This window comes from Cinclus cinclus, chromosome 3 (assembly GCF_963662255.1).
Source record: "Cinclus cinclus chromosome 3, bCinCin1.1, whole genome shotgun sequence".
In the NCBI taxonomy this organism is placed as follows: Eukaryota; Metazoa; Chordata; class Aves; order Passeriformes; family Cinclidae; genus Cinclus; species Cinclus cinclus.
In genome coordinates, this window is record NC_085048.1 from 17,725,522 (window position 1) to 17,744,129 (window position 18,608).

The 18,608-nt window shown below is 37.5% G+C and overlaps 1 protein-coding gene across 2 annotated transcripts in view; it reads right to left on the reverse strand.

Annotated features, from left to right (window-relative positions):
• Positions 1 to 582: 582 nt before the first annotated feature.
• TRAPPC12 (trafficking protein particle complex subunit 12) overlaps positions 583 to 18,608 on the reverse strand; it is a 49,042-nt gene continuing 31,016 nt past the window's right edge. For both annotated transcript variants that reach the window (XM_062489718.1, XM_062489717.1), the window contains 5 exons: positions 15,483 to 15,556; positions 7,298 to 7,396; positions 3,196 to 3,296; positions 2,342 to 2,429; positions 583 to 917 (listed from right to left, as the gene is read on the reverse strand). In XM_062489718.1, the coding sequence (XP_062345702.1) occupies positions 675 to 917; positions 2,342 to 2,429; positions 3,196 to 3,296; positions 7,298 to 7,396; positions 15,483 to 15,556 (605 nt within the window). In that variant the 3' untranslated portion in view covers positions 583 to 674. The remainder of the gene's footprint in view (positions 918 to 2,341; positions 2,430 to 3,195; positions 3,297 to 7,297; positions 7,397 to 15,482; positions 15,557 to 18,608) is intronic.

Below are 18,608 nucleotides of genomic sequence, written 5' to 3' on the forward strand. Positions count from 1 at the left end.
GTACAGTTCCTCATACTGTGGAGGACTCTTTAACTCCTTCACATGCTCTTGGACATGTCCCTTTGCTACTAGGACTTGGACTAGATGGCCTCCAGCAGTCCCTTCCAACCTCAGCCGTACTGTGACTCTGAATGGTGCTTATCAAGCAGCCTCCTCTGACAGCCACGAACACACAAAGGTGTAATATTCAGGAGTCTGATGGGGACAAAATGAAGAACACACAGCAGAAGCAAATAAAGAGAGGTGTGTTCAGAATTTCTGTAATACATGTACTGATATTTCATCAATAACTCCTAGCTGATGAAATAAGCTCATGTGGCTTGCTCATTGACAACTGAAAAATCAAGACAACATAAGGTTAAATTCAGTTTTTCTCATAAAATAATCTGAGTAGTTGATTGTATACATATATATATATGTATACATATATACATACATACATACATATATGTATCACAGTGCACTGTAATGAGGAGTAACTGGACAGTAACAGGGATGAAGCTGGCTCTAAGCATGAAATCTTTGCAATGACAGGCCAGTTAGAGATGACAGGTTCTGTAGTAATGCCAATGAATATTCATAATTGAATAGATTTTATTTTACATTTACATATTGGCAAGAGTATATACAATTTAAAAAATCAGCCTTGCTGGAAAAAATTAGTTGGAAATGATCTATCCTAACTTGAGACACTGAGTATTAAAGCTATCACCCTCTTTGATAGCTACAGCCTCTAGAAGTGCCTGCTTCTTCTGCATACTGCGAGATGATTCCAGTTCATACATAGTAGTCAGGTTGAAGAGGACACTCTCGTGTAGGTAGTGTTGAGGGTCCTGCTGAACCATTCCTTCCAACTGCCGGAGGGAATCCTTCAGTTTCCCCAGGTAAAGAAGACAAACAGCAGCATTGTTGTTAGCCTAGTGAAAAACGTATTGTAAATAAATAGTGAGTTTATAAATATATGTATGTATGTATTTACAAGTGATGAGACAGAAGGCAAAGAAGTCTAGCATCTGCAGTTACAACATATTTACTGTATGCTAAGAATTACAATTCTACATGTATGTGCAAAACTAAAATATATTATCAGTTATACAATGCTATCCTTTTATTTTCTTCTTATAATTCTCAAGACTTACCCTCTGCCAGTACAACCTGCTGACTTCTAAGAGCTGAAACTCTAAAAGATAGAGTCTAAAATATAAATAGATTTTGAAGTATAAATAGTATAGGACATTAGTCAGTTAATTCTGAAAGCCAAGTGAAACAAATTTCAGAAACCACATGAGTCTCTACATGCAGTCATTTTCATAGATAAAAAAAAAAATTGCTTCACAATATTTTCGGAAGTGTTTTTCTCTCTCTCTGGCTTACATGTCCACATAAGCAACAGGAATATTCTTTCTTATCACAAAGGTATCTACAACTGACTTCATGTAAATCTATCAGATAGGGCAGTCTAAATACATCATAAATGATCAAGTCAGGTTCCATTTTTCTTACCACAGGTAAGAAAAGTTCAATTTTTCAACACAGGTTTTATGAGTTACTGAAGGATACTGTACAGAAGCAGTACAAAGTGATATAACATGTTCAGAAACTTTTATATTTTCTGAAAGCTGCAGATAAAGGAAGAACATGGCATTTTAGAAAAAAATATTTTTATGTCCATTCAGGAAACTTTACTGATCTTGTGTGATTTATAATACACACGATTTTACAGCCTGCAAAATAATGCAATTCATGTGTTCCTTACAACTTAGTCCACTCAGTTTGTAAATGGCCTTGGAGCAGAATACTGGGGGTAAGCTGTCTGACTTCTCAAAAACACTCTTACATGACCATGCACTGAAAACTGCCAGATGTAGAAAACCCAAAGGTAAATAAACAGCTCTTTGATCTCAGCTTTTGACAGGAACTCAAGGCTCTGATATGCAACGTGTTAAAAATTTCATGTTTAGAATTACAATATCCTTTCAATGTTGTGTGAAATCGAGTTAATTTTATACACGTTGGCAGCTGCCGTTTCTTTTTCTGACATGCAAGTCTATGCTAAAAACAGTGAGTGCAAAAAAAAAGTGCTTTTGCAAAGATCCCGTTAAAGAAGAGCGTATCAGAATTTCTACATGCATGCCTAAGTATTCATGCCCTTCATACAGACTGGTTCTTAATTTCCCATCCCATTTCCCTTATGTATACTGAAAACCTTTTGGCACACATGCCACATCCCATTTTTTCTGTAAAGCTCCGAGCATACTCTGGGTACTAATTAAATCCATGCATGAAGTATTATGAGAATAATTTACGTGTTCATTATATATGTAGAAATTTGAAGATTTACCACAGCATTTGATGAGTCGATCCTTAAAATTTCTGTGAAAAATCGATGAGCTTCTGCAAAATTATTCTGACCAAGGTGAAGAAATGCTCTAGAAAGCAAGTGACATATAAATGAGTTCTCAAAAACCCAAGGTAATAATACATTTTAAAAAGAACGGACACCATTTTTTATTTTTCCAGATGTGAGAGTTTCTGACATTTGTTCTTCACAGTGTGAAGGAGATGCTGATTTACAGACAAATGGAATGACAACTTGGATCACTCAGCTATATTTTCTGGCTACAAAAGCAACAGTCATCATTGTGTTTTTATTAATTTAAATGCAGATACTCTCTTCCCAGAATTATTTCTCTTCATGAAATCAGCCATATAATTTTCAGAGCACTTTTGAATACTATTTTCTAAATATGTTAAGCCAATGTGCTAACCACTGCAAAGTGAGTCCCCCATCACAGAGCTCGATTTACTACAGTGTGTTCAAGCATCCTTTGAAGCTACAGGGTGGTACTTTCCTGGCAGATCTGATTGTAGGATAACTGCCCAAAATAACTTCTCCTCTCCTAAGAGTTATTTATGCAAATGTGTATTGAAAAAAACACAGTGAAAATATGTAGTGCTGGAAAGAATGAGAAAAAGCTTTGTAAAATCAATGGAAAGACTGCAGTTTCAATGCAGGATAATACAACTGTACCAAGTTAGAGAGATCGCCTATGCCATTTAGAATCACTTACGACAGATGAAGTCCCATAAAAGACAGAAAGAGAACAGGATTGTCTCAAGGTTAGTTTAATGATCACCTTGCATACTTTTAGAACTACATTTTAAGAAGTTTTATGTAGCTATTAAATTATCTACCTGTTCATTAAAACCATAATTTGGGTCTGTAGTCCATCCAATTTGTGAGCTGCTTTCTCAACGTCTTGAAAATACTTTTCTGCAGTTTTTATGTCTCCAATCTAGGCAGAAAAATCGTAAGTTACCACAATAAGAAGAGCTACATCCTGATTATATCTTATAAAGACACAAAAACATATATAATGTATCAAAGTCCAATATCAATCTCTTTACAGCAAGGTGACTGGGTAACCAAACCTGTTAGCAAACAATGTATTTGAAGACCCACATTAAGGAAATAAAAAGCACCCCAAAAGCATGTTCAGTTTGCCCAAGGCAGTTTCTCAGGTGGGGGCTGTGGAGCTCTCATGGACTGTAGGGCAGGGAGGCCCCATATCCTCATTTAGCTCATTTGCTGTAACTAACTCCACAGTTCAAAAAAGTAGCTGAAAATGAGAAAAGGTCAGAGTTACTTCCAATGAGATGGGGCATTAGTCCACAGGAAGGGAAGACAGACACTAGTGGCCTTGTAGGTAGCACAGGACCCACACCTGGTTAACCCACAGCCTCTGGGTCATAGCCAGGGGCCACTGGGCAACTTCAGTATAACACACCACATGTCAGAAAACAATTCCAGTACAATGGGCCACTGAAGATATTGGGAAGATGGTCCATTTGCAGATTGAAAGATCACCAAAGAGTGAATTGAGCAAGATGAAGGAATGAAAGATTTGAAAACTAGAATAAAGAAGTACAGATTTGATGGGGGCTGGAATGGGGAAGGGGATTCCTAAAATGGAAGGAGTATTTCACCAACAGGTATGTCACATACTTTGCTCTTTGAGATGAAAAAAATTACTTGAAGAAAGCCACTTATTTGGAAAATAAGTTAACAGCATATTTTTCAGGCTGGAGAGACAGAAGAAGATGAAAACTTACTACTGGGCACAATAAATCTGTCAGAATATATCAAAAGGAGTAAAATTAAACTAGTTCAGAAGCATAAAGGCATGGAAACCAGGCAGTCCTCAGGTGGGGAAATTCAAAGGGGCCCTCAAGAGACCACCCATTTGTTTAGGAACACTATGAAAAATGTTTGTGACAAATGTCTTGAAGTCTCCTTAATGCTCTCAGATGGTGGATATTACACATCTGAGTCTTACTAGGGAATTTAAACCAGAATTCTTAAATTGCCCTGGCATTAGAAAATACCTTCTATTTTATTGTACTTTTTACCTCAGCTTTTTGTCCTGTCCATAGTGGTAGGGGAGAATGTACAATGGCTTTTTTATAGTCTTTTGTGTACTTGAAAACTTTTTCTTCCCCTTCTAGAATGAGAATCAGTTTTCAGGCAAAGCAGTGTTTACCCCTTTCTCATAGATAATGCTGAAACATTATGTTTCACACGTGAATATGTATTTTGCTTTTATGCCAAGTATCTGGAAGTCCAATTTGTTTACCCTTGTGTATTCTTCTACTCTCAGCCTATTTCCTTTATACAGGAAACAGGCTTGTTGTTGGTCCTCATTTTGTATTTGTATATTACTCCCAGACTTTGGTAGCATTTTGCCTTTGCTGTTTGAATCAAAGCCAATTTAACATTTCAACTTCTCAACTTGTCAAGATTATTTTGCATTCTGCCCTTCATAGTGTCTGTACCACTCCCAGCTTGGCATCATCTGTACATTTTACAAGCATGCTTCACATTTCATCATACAAATACTACCTAAACTAAAGATACAAACACTACAAACCCTAAAGAGATCCTTGTGGAAAAGATCATCTAGCAATGACTTCTAGTCATCAGCAAATGACTTTCCAACTGCACTTTTCAGAGACAGCAAATATCCATCCATCTGAAGGATTCATCTGTCATTTCTTCCCAGTTTGCTTATGGGAATATCACAGTAGCAGTACTCAAAGCCCTACTAACACCACTAATATAACAGATACTGCTTCACCTCTAACCACGAGACTTATCCCTTGTCAACATAAGTAAATTATTCTTCTTTACGTTTAGGAGATGATCCAATTGAACACTGCAGTCAAAGATGCTACTGTTCATCTACCAAGCATTTCTGGAATACCTGTTAATAGTCTTTTTCTAACAAAACAGATGCACTTCTCCCAGATGTAACGGGACTCAAAACAAAATGAATATTATTCACTCTAAAATACTGGACATTGTTATAATTACAAAGGAAACAACTTCTTTCTAGAAATCCCACTAAAAATGTAAACCACCAAAAAATAATTACATTTAACTAGAGGATAATGCTGGCAAAGTGTAAATGAATCTGTCCTCAAGTATTTTTAGCCTGGGAATCCCTTAACCATGAGAACAATCAATTTCTAAACCAGTTTGCTCTCATGGGAGCTTGATGAGTCCAAATCCAGTATGCTTTGATACTAATCACACATTATTTGTGATCATGAACAGTTCTGATTTCTTAGCAGCATCTTGTATTTTCTCAGCAAACATGCCACACTCTTAAATCACATTTTCCCATAGAGGGGTAACAGTTTAGTTTTTAGAATGTTTTTGGAGGGAAAGATAATTTAAAAGAAACAATTAGTTTTAATTAGTAATAAAAGTAATTTAACCAATTTAAGTGGTCTTTATCACTTATTCACTTATTTATCACTTTATCACTTATTTAACTTAGTTCAAAAAGTATGACTTCAATATCTAATAATAATTTTGTCACAGAAAAAGACAACAAGCCAAGCAATAAAACCTTATGGTGCTAGAAGAAAGGAAAACATTTGCATTTAGAAATTATTCTTTTTAACTTCTATCTAGGTCACATGAAAATATCAAGGACACCTCATAAGCCTTTTGCTATGTCCAGATCTGACAGTAAAACCCCTCAGAACTCAACAGGAGCCCTGTTGTCACATTGTGGAGGTCAGTGATTTCAAATGATTCTGTAAGTTAGGAGATGCTTTCCTCATGGGAATGAAAATTTCTTCATAGCAAATGGAACGACAAACAGACTTTGGGTGTGACATCATGGCAGACACTCTTGTCAGAAAGGCAGTGCCAGTAACATACCCATTTTCCCAGTAAGACCAGAACTATTAATAACTTGTACTTCCTTCAATATTTTGCATATTTACAGTACCATTCCTTAACACGCATAATTATTATGTTGCCTATTTAGGTAATAATTAATGCACGCAGCCAATATAATACAATTGCTCCATAGTGAAGGAGATCCACTTTAAACTACAGATTTTTAAAGACAGACACGTCTAACACATTGTGAAACCATGCTCCTGCTGAGAACTGAAATTCCATAATTGAATTTGAATGACATTCTATGATTTCAAGCAAGCAATGTTAATAATTATCTATTAAGAGTAAATGACTCAATTTCAATATAGTTTTATGACAGGAATGTCACAAATAAGATCATTTGTAAATACTTGACAATCCAAAATTAGATTTATCATTAATAACAAAAGTAGATAAAAGTGGAAAAGTTTGAATTATTAGTATCAGAAATATGAAAGAACTGCAAAGAACCTGTGAAATACAAAAAATTTAAAAATTCAGATAGCTAATTAGCATAATTTTACAAAAAATAAGAAGACATATTTCTATTTATCATTTATATAATTACATGGATATTAATTATACTTTTCTGTATGCTGTTTTTTTCTTTTAAGGTGCCCTCCCCTGTCTTCTCAGGGATATGATCTAGACAAAAGGAGGACACCACTCTTTAATTTTTTCTAGATGAAGATGGCAGTTATACAGTGTGACTGAGAGCTGCATGCAGTTCAAGGCAGTAAGACATGAGATTTTTAGTGATATTCTGTCTCACTGATGTCAATGGGAGCTTTACCCTTAGTTTTAGGGAAAGCAAAATGTCACTTTTTGAATATAATAACAGCATAACTTTCTACAGCATATTCTTTGTTTGCTAATGCACTTTTAACACTATAGGTGTTTCATATTTCCTAATTGTACCTAAAATGACATGGTAGAAGGGTTTTTGTTTTGAGCACTGCCTCTACAGTTTGACATGTGCCCTACAATAATTTTAAATGCAACGATTATTCTCTATGTAGCTATCAACAGCAGTATCTCCTAGCAAATTTAGAATAAAATGCATACCTGAAGGAAAATCCTTCCAATTCCACTCAGCAACTGAGGCTCTTGCTGTGGGTAATATTTGATGACAGAGTGGTAAGCATCTACAGCAAGCACGTAGTCCTAAGGGTGAAAAGCATACAATCAAGTATTTAATATCAGAATACTTCAGCCTTTGCATCACCTTCTTTGTAAAGACATAGTCCAAGAGAATTAAAGTATTTGCACCTTGTCAGTGGGACAGAATTTCTATCAATCACTACAGGGACTAGCAGTTGACTACACTGATCTCAGTTATACTGGAACTGCATACACAGAGGATCTTTCTTTTTTATTTTTAACAAGATATTCTTTTTGTAGCAAAATGCCACAGACTAAAACTCTGAACATTTACTCTTCATCTTAGATTATGATTAAGGATGAAAGTCAAGCACCTTTTATGTATCTGGGGGTATAACATACTTGAGAAGTGTCTCATGTTCCAAATATGTGTATAATTTACATGGTTTAACAAACTATATTCCAAAACTTTGTGAAGTGCCTATGCATATGCTCTTGTGAAAAACATCACATGACAGAAACTGCAATTCTTGCACATCTTCTGATGATAAACTAGCACTACTACCACGGGAAATAAGACGTTTTCCCTTCCTCCACCTAAATTGTTGTTTTTTCACTGCACAACAGCAGGTAATCTAAATAGAGAATGTATTTGGGCTAAAACTAAGTGAGGGAAGGAGTAGTTCTGATCTCCAGAAAGCTTTGCAAATGACACTATGTTGGCATGAAGGCCATGCTGGCAGGGGGCAGTGTTGAGATCTGCCTGCTCAAGATGTGTAACAGCGGTGGGAATTTTGCACCACTTAATTAGTGGTTTGGCTCAGTCTCTCCTGCCTTCACTCAGAGCCAGGATTAACAAATACACGATGGAAATGGTTTTTCTCATGTTCAGGCTTGGTTGTTTATTAAAACTTATCAGAAAGTACACAGTATTTGACAGCACTTCCAGCTACCTTCTAGAAGTGAGGAAAATAGAGGAAGATTCAGTTGATACAAGGTCTCTTAAAGCTAAACAGTCCAATAGAGAATTAACACCTCTATTATTTATCCTTTTAACCCAACAACTAACTTCCCATGACCTTTAGTGTGACACTGACTGACCAACCAGAAACTACTATCTAAAATACATGAAGAAGGAAGAAGAAAGATGAACAGAGACAATGCCCAAAATCATCCATGTTGTCCCATACCTATAACTATACTATAAAAACCTCAAGTTTAAAACCCTTTACCATGTGAAAGCACACACTTCTAATTAACTACACACCGGTGATCTTAACTTCATCACTCAAATTTAGAAGCCAGCTCTAAGGCTTCAGGTCAAAAGCAGTGCTCTCCAGGGGGTCAGTGCCTGAAAGCAGAGAAAGCTCAAAACCCCCAGGTTTCTGGGATCCAGCAAAGATGGAATGCCAGTATACCCTCCAGCCAAGGACCAGTGACAGAAGATTAAACAAATGGGTCCCATTTCCCACTGGCAAGAAATGCCCGTGTGACTGGTTCCTGCAGTTCTGCTGTTTCATGGTTGAAATGCAGTAATTCAATGACCTCAACAGGACATGACTTTCAGAGCCTGGCCACATGCTTTGGCAGGCAGAGGTGAGAGGCACTGCCCATACTCTCTGCTGAGACAGGCTGTAGCTCTAGGAATGTCCACAGGCCCAGGGCTGTGCCAGCCTCAGTTGATGCAGCTTGGAGAAACGTGAGAAGAGGCAGAGAGCACCTGCCTCACTTAGAAGGGCCAGGCCAAGCAAAGGCTGAGGACTCTCTGTGCTGTAACACTTTTGTGCTTCCCAACAGTCCTGCCTTTCACCTTAATACAAGAATTGTGGTGGGCATTAGAAAGCAAAGGACAATGCAGAATAATCTTAAAAAACTACACAGACATCTTGGGATACTCTCTGCCCTACCATTATTTTTAGTCAAATGATAGCACTCATTTAACTTGTCCCTAATGTGATCACAGTTACAAGTAAAACTTGTTTTTCTTCATCTCCTGCTTGGTTTGAGGAAGCAACGTTCTCCAGGTGCAATGAATTTCTTTTCCTGAGGATACACTTAAAAGGAGTAAACCCTGTATCCAGTTGTGAAGTCTTCAGCACAGGAAACACATGAATGGAGCAGGTCCAGAGGAAGGCAACAAAAATGATCAGAGGGCTGGAACATTACTAAAGAAGGAAAGCTGGGAGAGTTAGGGTTGTTCAGCCTGGAGAAGAAAAAGCTCTGGGAAGACCTCACTGCAGCCTTTCAGTACCTGAAATGGGCTTATATATCAGGGACTGTTATGATAGGACAACAGGTAATAGTTTTAAACTAAAAGAGGGTTGATTTAGACTAGATATAAGGAATGAATTTTTTACAATGAGGGCAATGAAACACTGGAACGGGTTACCCAGAGATATGGAGGATGCTCCATCCCTGGAAACATTCTAGGTCAGATTGATTGGTGCTCTTAGCAACCCAATCAAGTTCAAGAGGGCCCAGTGCATGGCAGCTGTAGGTTAGACTAAATGACCTTTAAAGGTCTGTTCTGACCCAAACCATTCTCTTTGAAACATATTGTTTCATACAAACAAAAAGTCAAGGTAAGTCTTTGGAGTCTGATCGGTATATGAGAGAAATTACACATCCTGTAATAGTAGGAGAGGAGTTAGCCCAGGAAAATCCTCAGCAGGACCTTTCTTTTGCAAACAACTTGTATACTGTGGGTATAATGATTAATTCTGAACAATTAATTATTAACATTTAGAGTTTACTACAATTCTGATGTGCCATGACAAGTTCACACTTATTATTGGTAATAAAAATAGTTCAGAGGAAAACCAGCAGGCCACATTCATAAGTATACTTATTTAAATGCTGCTGTATTTATTATTCACAACTCAAATGTGATGAAATTAAAGCAACTATAATTTTTCACAAATTTATGATTTAGGAAAGCTTCATTTTTCCTTGTAACAGCTCTCAGTAAATGACTTAATTGACCACAGAGTACAACTGTGTTAGGCAGGCATAAAAAACTTGGAATAGGGACCCTTTGATCTAGCTCTTTAGAAGAACCCCAGCCATGACTGTCGTACCTATTAATTCTTCCAAGAGTATCATCTACTAAATCTGAAGGATTGTCTATGACTGTGATTTTTATCCCTTCAAGCATCAAATGTGTCACTAGAGAAATAATTTTCTTTTATCAAATTCTGTGGTCTGAAGCTACCCCTTATCCAGTGCTAACTTTTGTGCACACTCTAAGGCTATGGCTACACAACAAAGATGCACAGCACAACCATGAGGGATTTGGGCTCTGCAGTCACATCCCCAAACTGATGCAGAAACACGTCCTAGGAGACCATGCAGCAAGTTGACAGAAAAGTGCTTCTGCCAGTTTAGCTTACAGCTTAGCATGAACTGATTGCAGAAAAGCCTCAGCCACAAGAAGCTGCACAAGTGGGCAGTGTTTGCACGACCACAGCAGCACAGGCTCCCTCGGGTACATAGCAGCCAGCCTTGGTAGGAACAAGAAGCCAAGTCTTAGAGGCTGCAGGGGCTTCACGGATTTGGCCTAGCCAGGGAAAGAAACCCTCCTCCTTTTTTCAACACCATGGGCATTACAACTACAGGTACCTAAGCACTGACAGCTCCTGAAATGTGAGACTTGAGGTGAACATTAAGAGTCCATGCACTCTGTTGGTGGTCACTACACCTTCTTTCCATACAGTAGCACAGCACATTACATCTGTGCTTACCCACCCCATGCCTTACAGTATCTGTCATAGGAACAGGACCCATTTCTTCCAGATGACAAGAGACTAAATTATAGATGCGCAAAGGCAAAAGCAAGGATGGCCCCAGAATGATACTGTGAATTAATTCTAAATACACTGCATTCGTTCTAAATACAACCTCATTCTGTGGTCACTCTTGGATCCCACAATGAGTTTAATATGCATTTATTATTCTCCCCACACTATGATGAAAGCATTATGAGATTTCTTGAATATATTACATGCAATACAGAATGATACTATCCTGTGGTGAGTTATAGAGGCATCTTATCTGACAGCTCCTTCTGATGGAGCACATTGTAAAATAGATGATATTTGGTCTCACTTACTAAAGACTGTGTCATTCACAGTTTTGCTAATATGGCATAATACAACAAAGATTGTCTGATGGAATGATAAATACACACCACCTCTGAGGAGTGAAGTCTTGACTGATACAAGGTGTGGTTGCGAGGAGTAAAACATATTAAGTATTGCCAGTAAAAACCCCAATGACTATGGCTTGTGATCTTAAGACTTAGAGATGAGCTGACACATTGTGAAGGTCGTTAATTTTAAAAGATTAAGAGCCTTCCAATTTTCCACACCTTAATAAAAAAATCCCAAAAGGTCTGAAGTTACATTTAGGATATGAATGAGAATTAGCCTATTGTTTTGTAACTCAGTATCTCTTTTAATTGTGAAAATTTGAGGCTAACATTACATATACTAATCCAAAACAGTTCTAGTAAGCCACTGGACCTACTTGCTGCAGTGTTTTTCCTTCAATGCACCACAGTATAACTGCACTTCCCTTCATGGCCACTGTGTTACTTATTTTCATATTTCCCTCATCACCACCTTAAGTGGTGATGATTTAATCAGAAATAAGTATAAAGGACCATGATGTGTAGAATGCTGAGAGTAAGTTCAAGAAACCTTAGACTAAAAATCTGAGTTACAAGGAGTGGACGGTTCATAAATACTTTGTTCTGGGGAGAGGGGACAGGAATTACTTATCCTTCCTCTCTACCTAGTGCAGTTGTGGAAGGGTTATGAAAGCAGAGATTCACAGTGCTATGAATCCAGAGAGCTGTACTGCAGCACTCAGGCAAAAGACATGATGATTCATGCAGTTTTTCTCCTTTAAATCATAGAGGAACCAAAGTCCTCAAGCATCAGTCCCTTGTGTCACTAGCACAAGCTGTTACCTCCTTCTTGGTACCATTTAAATTGTATTATATACCCAGATGAAAATCAATTCTAATGCTTTTGTTTTACAAAGGGTAAGTTCTACAAAAGCTAACACAACACTGAAGAAAACTAAAAAGCACAAAATGTGCCTTTAATTAGAGTGCATTTGTAATATATATGGAAAATACTTAAGTGTTTATTCCTCAGAGAGATAAAAGTCTGGTAAGATAATGTCAAAAGTGATTTGAGCTCCAATGAAAAGAATTTTAAAAGTTTTTAAGACACTTTGATGGTGATTTAGTAAAGTGACAGGCATTTTGCAGATAGACTTTTAAAATTAAACAATGCACGTCATCAGCTGTATGTTAAATTAATATTCCCCTCACGCTGCTATATTCAAGATATGCTTTCATAGTGATATAAGGCCACAGTTCTTGTAAAGGGAAGTCTACAGTGAGAGGTTGCATGGTCTCCCCTTCCCTTCTTGCTATATTTCCACATCTTTCCTTAAGTTGCCCCTTGTTCACAGGAAATGGGAAAGATGTTGAATATCAATTGATAAAACTGTGATCCGCCATTTCTTTGTCATTTAGTTAAGTCCAACAGTGGTGCACTGAAAGAAGGTAGAACCCATTTAAGAAAGGTTAGACAAACAAAGGGAGATCAACAGGAAAGAAAGACTGCCTTGAACTGCTATCAAACTGTCACTGATCACATGGATAAAGGGACACAGAAGACAAGAGTTCAGTACCTAGCAAAGATATTCCCAGGGTGTAGGAGACATGACTGATTTCCTGTGTTTGGGTGAGTCAGTTTGCCTTCACTCACTACTTCCAAAATAAGATACCCCTCCATCTCAAAATTTAAGGAGATGTTTAACTATGAAACAAATGAGGCATATTTAAGAAGGCAAAAATCATTCTACTACATGAACAGAATTTTTTGATTCAGGTAAGTAATGCAGAAAAGATATGACATGAAATAAACCTAATTAAGAGTTGAAGAAAAAGAAAGTACATTTAAATTGTTATAGGGCCAACGTCTAATCAAAGTGAGGTTTTTTTTAATTTTCAAGTGTCAAGACAAGATGGTTCCCTGTTAAATACTACTGTTTTTTCGGCCAAAAAGAGAGGTCAGTAAAAGTAAAATAATATGTTTGGGGGCTTTTTCATACCGAAGTCAGACATCTTTACTCTAATAAATTATTATTATTATTATTATTATTATTATCATCATCATCATCATCATCATAATCAACTACTTGCCCAAGGTATTCCATCACCTAACAGTAGCTGGGGATGAAGGGTAGTGTTGCAATATTGTAAATGGTCACTAGATGGCAATAGATGGCGCTGACTTGGAGGAGGAAATCGTTGGTTTTTCTGACACTACATACACTCGAAACACAAGAATAAGAACGAATGCAGTTTTTAAAGTATATGGTACAACAGCAAAAAAAGGGTGGAACAATGTTAAATTAATATAACTGTTCATGGGAGAACTTACAAAAGTGTGTTTAGAACTTATTTGAATAGATACGTGCTGAACACTCTGGAAGGTGGAGAAGATGCCTACAGTACTGCTGCATGTTAGAATGGTCTGGAGATATTCCTGGAAACTGAAAGACTCACAAGTATCCTATAGCAAATGCACTGAAATGCAAATTTCAGATGGAAGTAACTATGCATTAACATGCAATTGTGGGTAATTTGGAAGTTATTGTGAACCATAAATTTCTAATTTAACAAGTGTGAGATAGGCCCTAAATACAACTGATCTTAAGAAGTATCTGAGCTGCAGTATTTCTGAAGTATCATTTCCAAAAATATAATAATTGGTATTCACAAATATACTTCTGTTATTCAAAGAAAATAGCACTAACAAGACCAAACCAGAGGAAGGTGAGAACTGAGTGTGCATGTAGATTTGTGTCTACATGTAAAACACGAGTTAAAAAAGAATTCACAGCAAAAAGTAAAGTGAAGTTCTTGAAAACATATACACCAATACTGTTTTATTTATATATTCTACTTTGTTTGGGATAGCAGCTCATGCTTCTCTTCACTTGTTTACAGAAAAGGAGAATTATTTAAAAAAACAAACCTACGTCATGTACCTACCTCAAAAGACAATTTGTTTTAATGAGCAATTACTTCTATGCAAGATAAAAATGTTCTTATTACAATATAATCATGAAAACAAATGTGTTTTCCCTAATTTTCATAACAAGAATATTCCATTTCATGTAAAGCTGCCCCTTACATTAAAAAAAAAAAAAAAAGAAACCATATTTTTGAGGTATTGTTATATTGAGAACGGAGACTTGTTTGGAAAGTAGTTCAGTAAACATCAGAGGATCAGGTCTGGCATGACCTTGGGGCAATTGAAGTGCAGGGAGCCAGGAGTGCAAATCTTGGTCTGTGAAGATTCTACTGCTGACAGCCCTGCTCCAAGGCTGTTGCTGTTAATTGATTTGTAAAGCACTGTTAAGCTCAGGATAACAGCAGTTTGCTGCAAGAATTGTGACACCCCTGTTTTCCTAACGACAAAAATGACCCACAAAAATCGTTTTATTTCTACTTCTTGAATACAGGGAGAAGCTAAGAGTTGCATCAAATGGAGTACAATTGGTTAAAAAACTTGAGGAATCAAGGGGGAAAACCCCAGTAGAAAGCTAGTCACTTTTGTTTTATTGCTTTCTCTTCCACGCCTACCCACTAGTGAGGATTTAAACTTGAAAGAAGACATATTACAAGTGAGGTTGACAAGGGAGGATGTATTTAGATATTCTGGATCTCTATCAGGTACAAAAGCTACAGTGTTATTAAACCTCACAAACAGAGCAACATTCATAGTGCACAGTTTGAAAAAGGCAGAGCACATAATTGCTTTTAATTAGAGCATTTAGTTAAGTGCTTGAAAAATTCAATTTAAAAATGCAAATTCTGTATTGTTATTGCATGTTCTCTAGGATGATTTGGGGAGAAATAAGTACAGATATGTTCCCAAAGAATATTACTGCAAATAGCTATCTATTAAATAAGACATTATTAAGCCTAATTAATTCTTCACTAAGCAAAACGTTCATGTACTGTCAGGTAGTCCTTCCTTATCTCTGCACCAGTAATTCACTTGCATTTTCTCTGATATTCTATTCTGGAATATACGGTACCTCTGCAGTTCTGCCACCCACGTACCTTCATCATTAGCAGACAGTTTGCCATGGAGTACATCACCCGGCCCAGACGTGACCTCCACAGCTGAACAGAGGCTGCAAAATAAGAGCAGCTTGTGAATTTGCACAAATAAATTAGAGGTTCTTTCTTGCCATCAATTATTGGTCCTATAAATTACGATTTTGAAAGGTCCCCCTCATTAACGCCACTGGGTTTTAGCCTAGAATTTTTAATCCTCAGCCCTGGTGCAGCATCAGAGAATTCTGCATCTCTCCATGGGAATTGCTCAAGCAGCTCTGGGTATCAAACACAAGGCAACAATGCAGAGCAATACACAGTCACTCAGCTCAGGTCAATTATCAAACACCAAAATAAGCCACACGTTTTCCGACATCAGAGCAAAAGGTGCATAAAAGGATTCAAGTGATAATGAGCAACAGTTTAAAAACATATAATCTGCAGCATTAGATGTGATAAATTAAAAAATCAAACAGCTAGAATGCCATTTCAGAGCCAAAACAGGCAGAGTGAGAAATGTCTGAGTCTGGGACTGTTTGTGCTTGCCTCTGGCTGAGAGATATGCCTAAAAAAATCTGCCAAGCTTGTCTGCTTTCCTTATTCTCCTGGAGCTTGCAGGCATTAAAAGCTGCAGATTTCTCCCTCTTGCTTTGCAGGCAGACTCCTGATGTTGTAAGAGAACAGTTCACACAGACCCTTATTTTCTCTCGTGTTACAGTACCATAGATCATGCTAGAAACATTTCTCTAATCCTCAAAAAAACCCCCTGTTAGGTCTATTCATTTAGTACATTTGAAAAATACATGTATCTCACTCAATCAGCTGTCAAGGTCACTGTAATGATTTGAAAGAGAGTGGGGGGAAGGGAGAAGAGGCTACTTCAATAAAATTGTGATAACTGAGACCACTCATTTGTATCATTAATGTAGTCACTGACGGAAGCATGGCAGATTACACAGGTAATTCTTTCAGCACACAAAGAAGTCATTACAAATAAGAAGAGCTTGGTGAAATGTCTACTGTCTTTGCTAAAAAGGAAAACTCCTTCCATCCACTTCAACAATACAACAAAACAAAACAAAAAAAAACCAAAAACCAAAAAAACCCAAAAAACAAATAAACAAAAAATCCAACCCACGAATATTCTCAAATTATCTTTGTCAAAAATAGGGTTATAATTTATGGTCTGAGTGAACTGAGTATTTTATCCACTATATATTACAATCATTCATTACTCCCAGCTTCTGCTTCAGAAATTCTCCCATGATCACACATACTTAGTGCTACTAATGGAGACAATACTGTAAACCATGAACAAATCCTTCCTGACACATTTCCTTTCTTTCCTTCTTTGTGGGTACCTGTAAAATCTGAACCACTGCCGTTCATTATTTCACTTCAGCAAATATCGCCTTTCTTTGCACATACTCATAGTTTGGTAACACATTCAGTTTTTTAGGACTTAGGTAACAACAAACTAGATGTTGATTCCTACACTGGAGATATCCAGGTTTCACGTTAACAATCAAATAGCACCAGCTATAGTTCTCAATAAAGGACTGCAAAGCATGCAAACTAGATGTCTTCAGCCTGTGCTATAAACTGAACAGGAACCTGGTCTGGAAATTCTGTAGCTCTGTGGGATGAGGCTTCTTAGCACTGGCAGAAAGGGGTTTAAAAAACCCTGCAAAGCAGTAAACAAAATCAAAACCCAACAGCAGATCACTGTGTTTTACTGAGATGCCTAAAACACTCTCTTCAGGTCCATGCAACCATGCTTGTACTCTAAGCATTTGCTTTTCCTTGTTTTCATCAGGGCTCTGTACTCCACACTGCCATTCATTTCAATAGGCACTGTGAAGTTACAAAATTGGCATCTTACAGAATGTGTTACCAGGCAAGTGGTGCAATGCTAAACCTCTCTGCCTGCTGAAAAACTGGCAAATGATGTGCTCTGTTCCAGGCTAGAAATGCACATGGTAAATTGATTGGTGTTGCACCTTCTTACATCAGCAGCATGGAAATTACATGCTAAGCATAATCCCCATAATGAATTAGGGCTGTCTTCACAAAAATAAGGTTTGCTTCAGCAAGTCTCAGATGAAAAAAAGCAAACCCATTATTAAGCCTCCTGGAGCTCCAAACGCAGAGATGAAGCAGAGAGAGAGAGCAGACCTGGCTGACCTCTACAGACAACAGCAGTCAACAGCCTCTGCAAAGGTCCCATGGGCTTCTTGGCAGTCTTAAACCTAGAGGCAGCTGCATAGTAGACGCGTAAAGACCTCTCCAAATTTTTTGCAGCCATGTCTCTTGATAACTACTAGCTGCTGCTTTTCTAACTATGCCTCCTCCTGAGCCCATCTAAGGTCTGGAGCAGAAGCAGAGAGGAAAAGCAAGGAGCCAGTAACTTGTGAGTGAACCAGACTGCAGGACACAGGATTATGATACAGCTAGGAAAAAGTCCTTGTACCTTAAAGGGGGAATCAACACCTTGGTTTTAAAGTTGCAAAATAACAAAATATGTGGAGATAAGGATGAAAATTCTGGCAGAAAGTGCTAACAAGGAAAAGCAAGTAGCAGAACTGAGGCAAAAAAGAGTATTAGATACAATATTAGGTAAAAGAACAGAAACTTACGAAGTGCTGTGTCTAACTTCAGCGTAGGATTATTTCCCTTTTTCCCTTCTGAGAAGAGTAGTAAATGTATTCATTTGACTATATGTGCAAATGCCTTTATCATATATGCTGCTCATGTATGTTCATGTTTTTAGGATGCATTCAAAATGTGTATCAAGTCAGGTACAGTGACACATTAAAACAACTTTAACATCCAGTAAAATTGAAGACCAGGTAGAAAAATAGTTCAGACAGGTCTGCACCTTTCCATATGGATACAGTTTTAAGGGATTAGTTACATGTTTTTTCTGCTATTAGCTCTATCCAGCCTCTTCTATCTCAGAGCCAGACTTCTACCTTCCACAGGCTCTGTGTAAATGGTCTCTTCCAAGAAAGAACTCGGTAACATTCCTTAGACTAGCTAAATGTGAAAGTTTTTTGGTTTCTTTGGTGTGTGTTTTGAACTTGCTAGGTGTCATGAGGGCTCCAAACAATCCACAGCAATGCCTAAAAC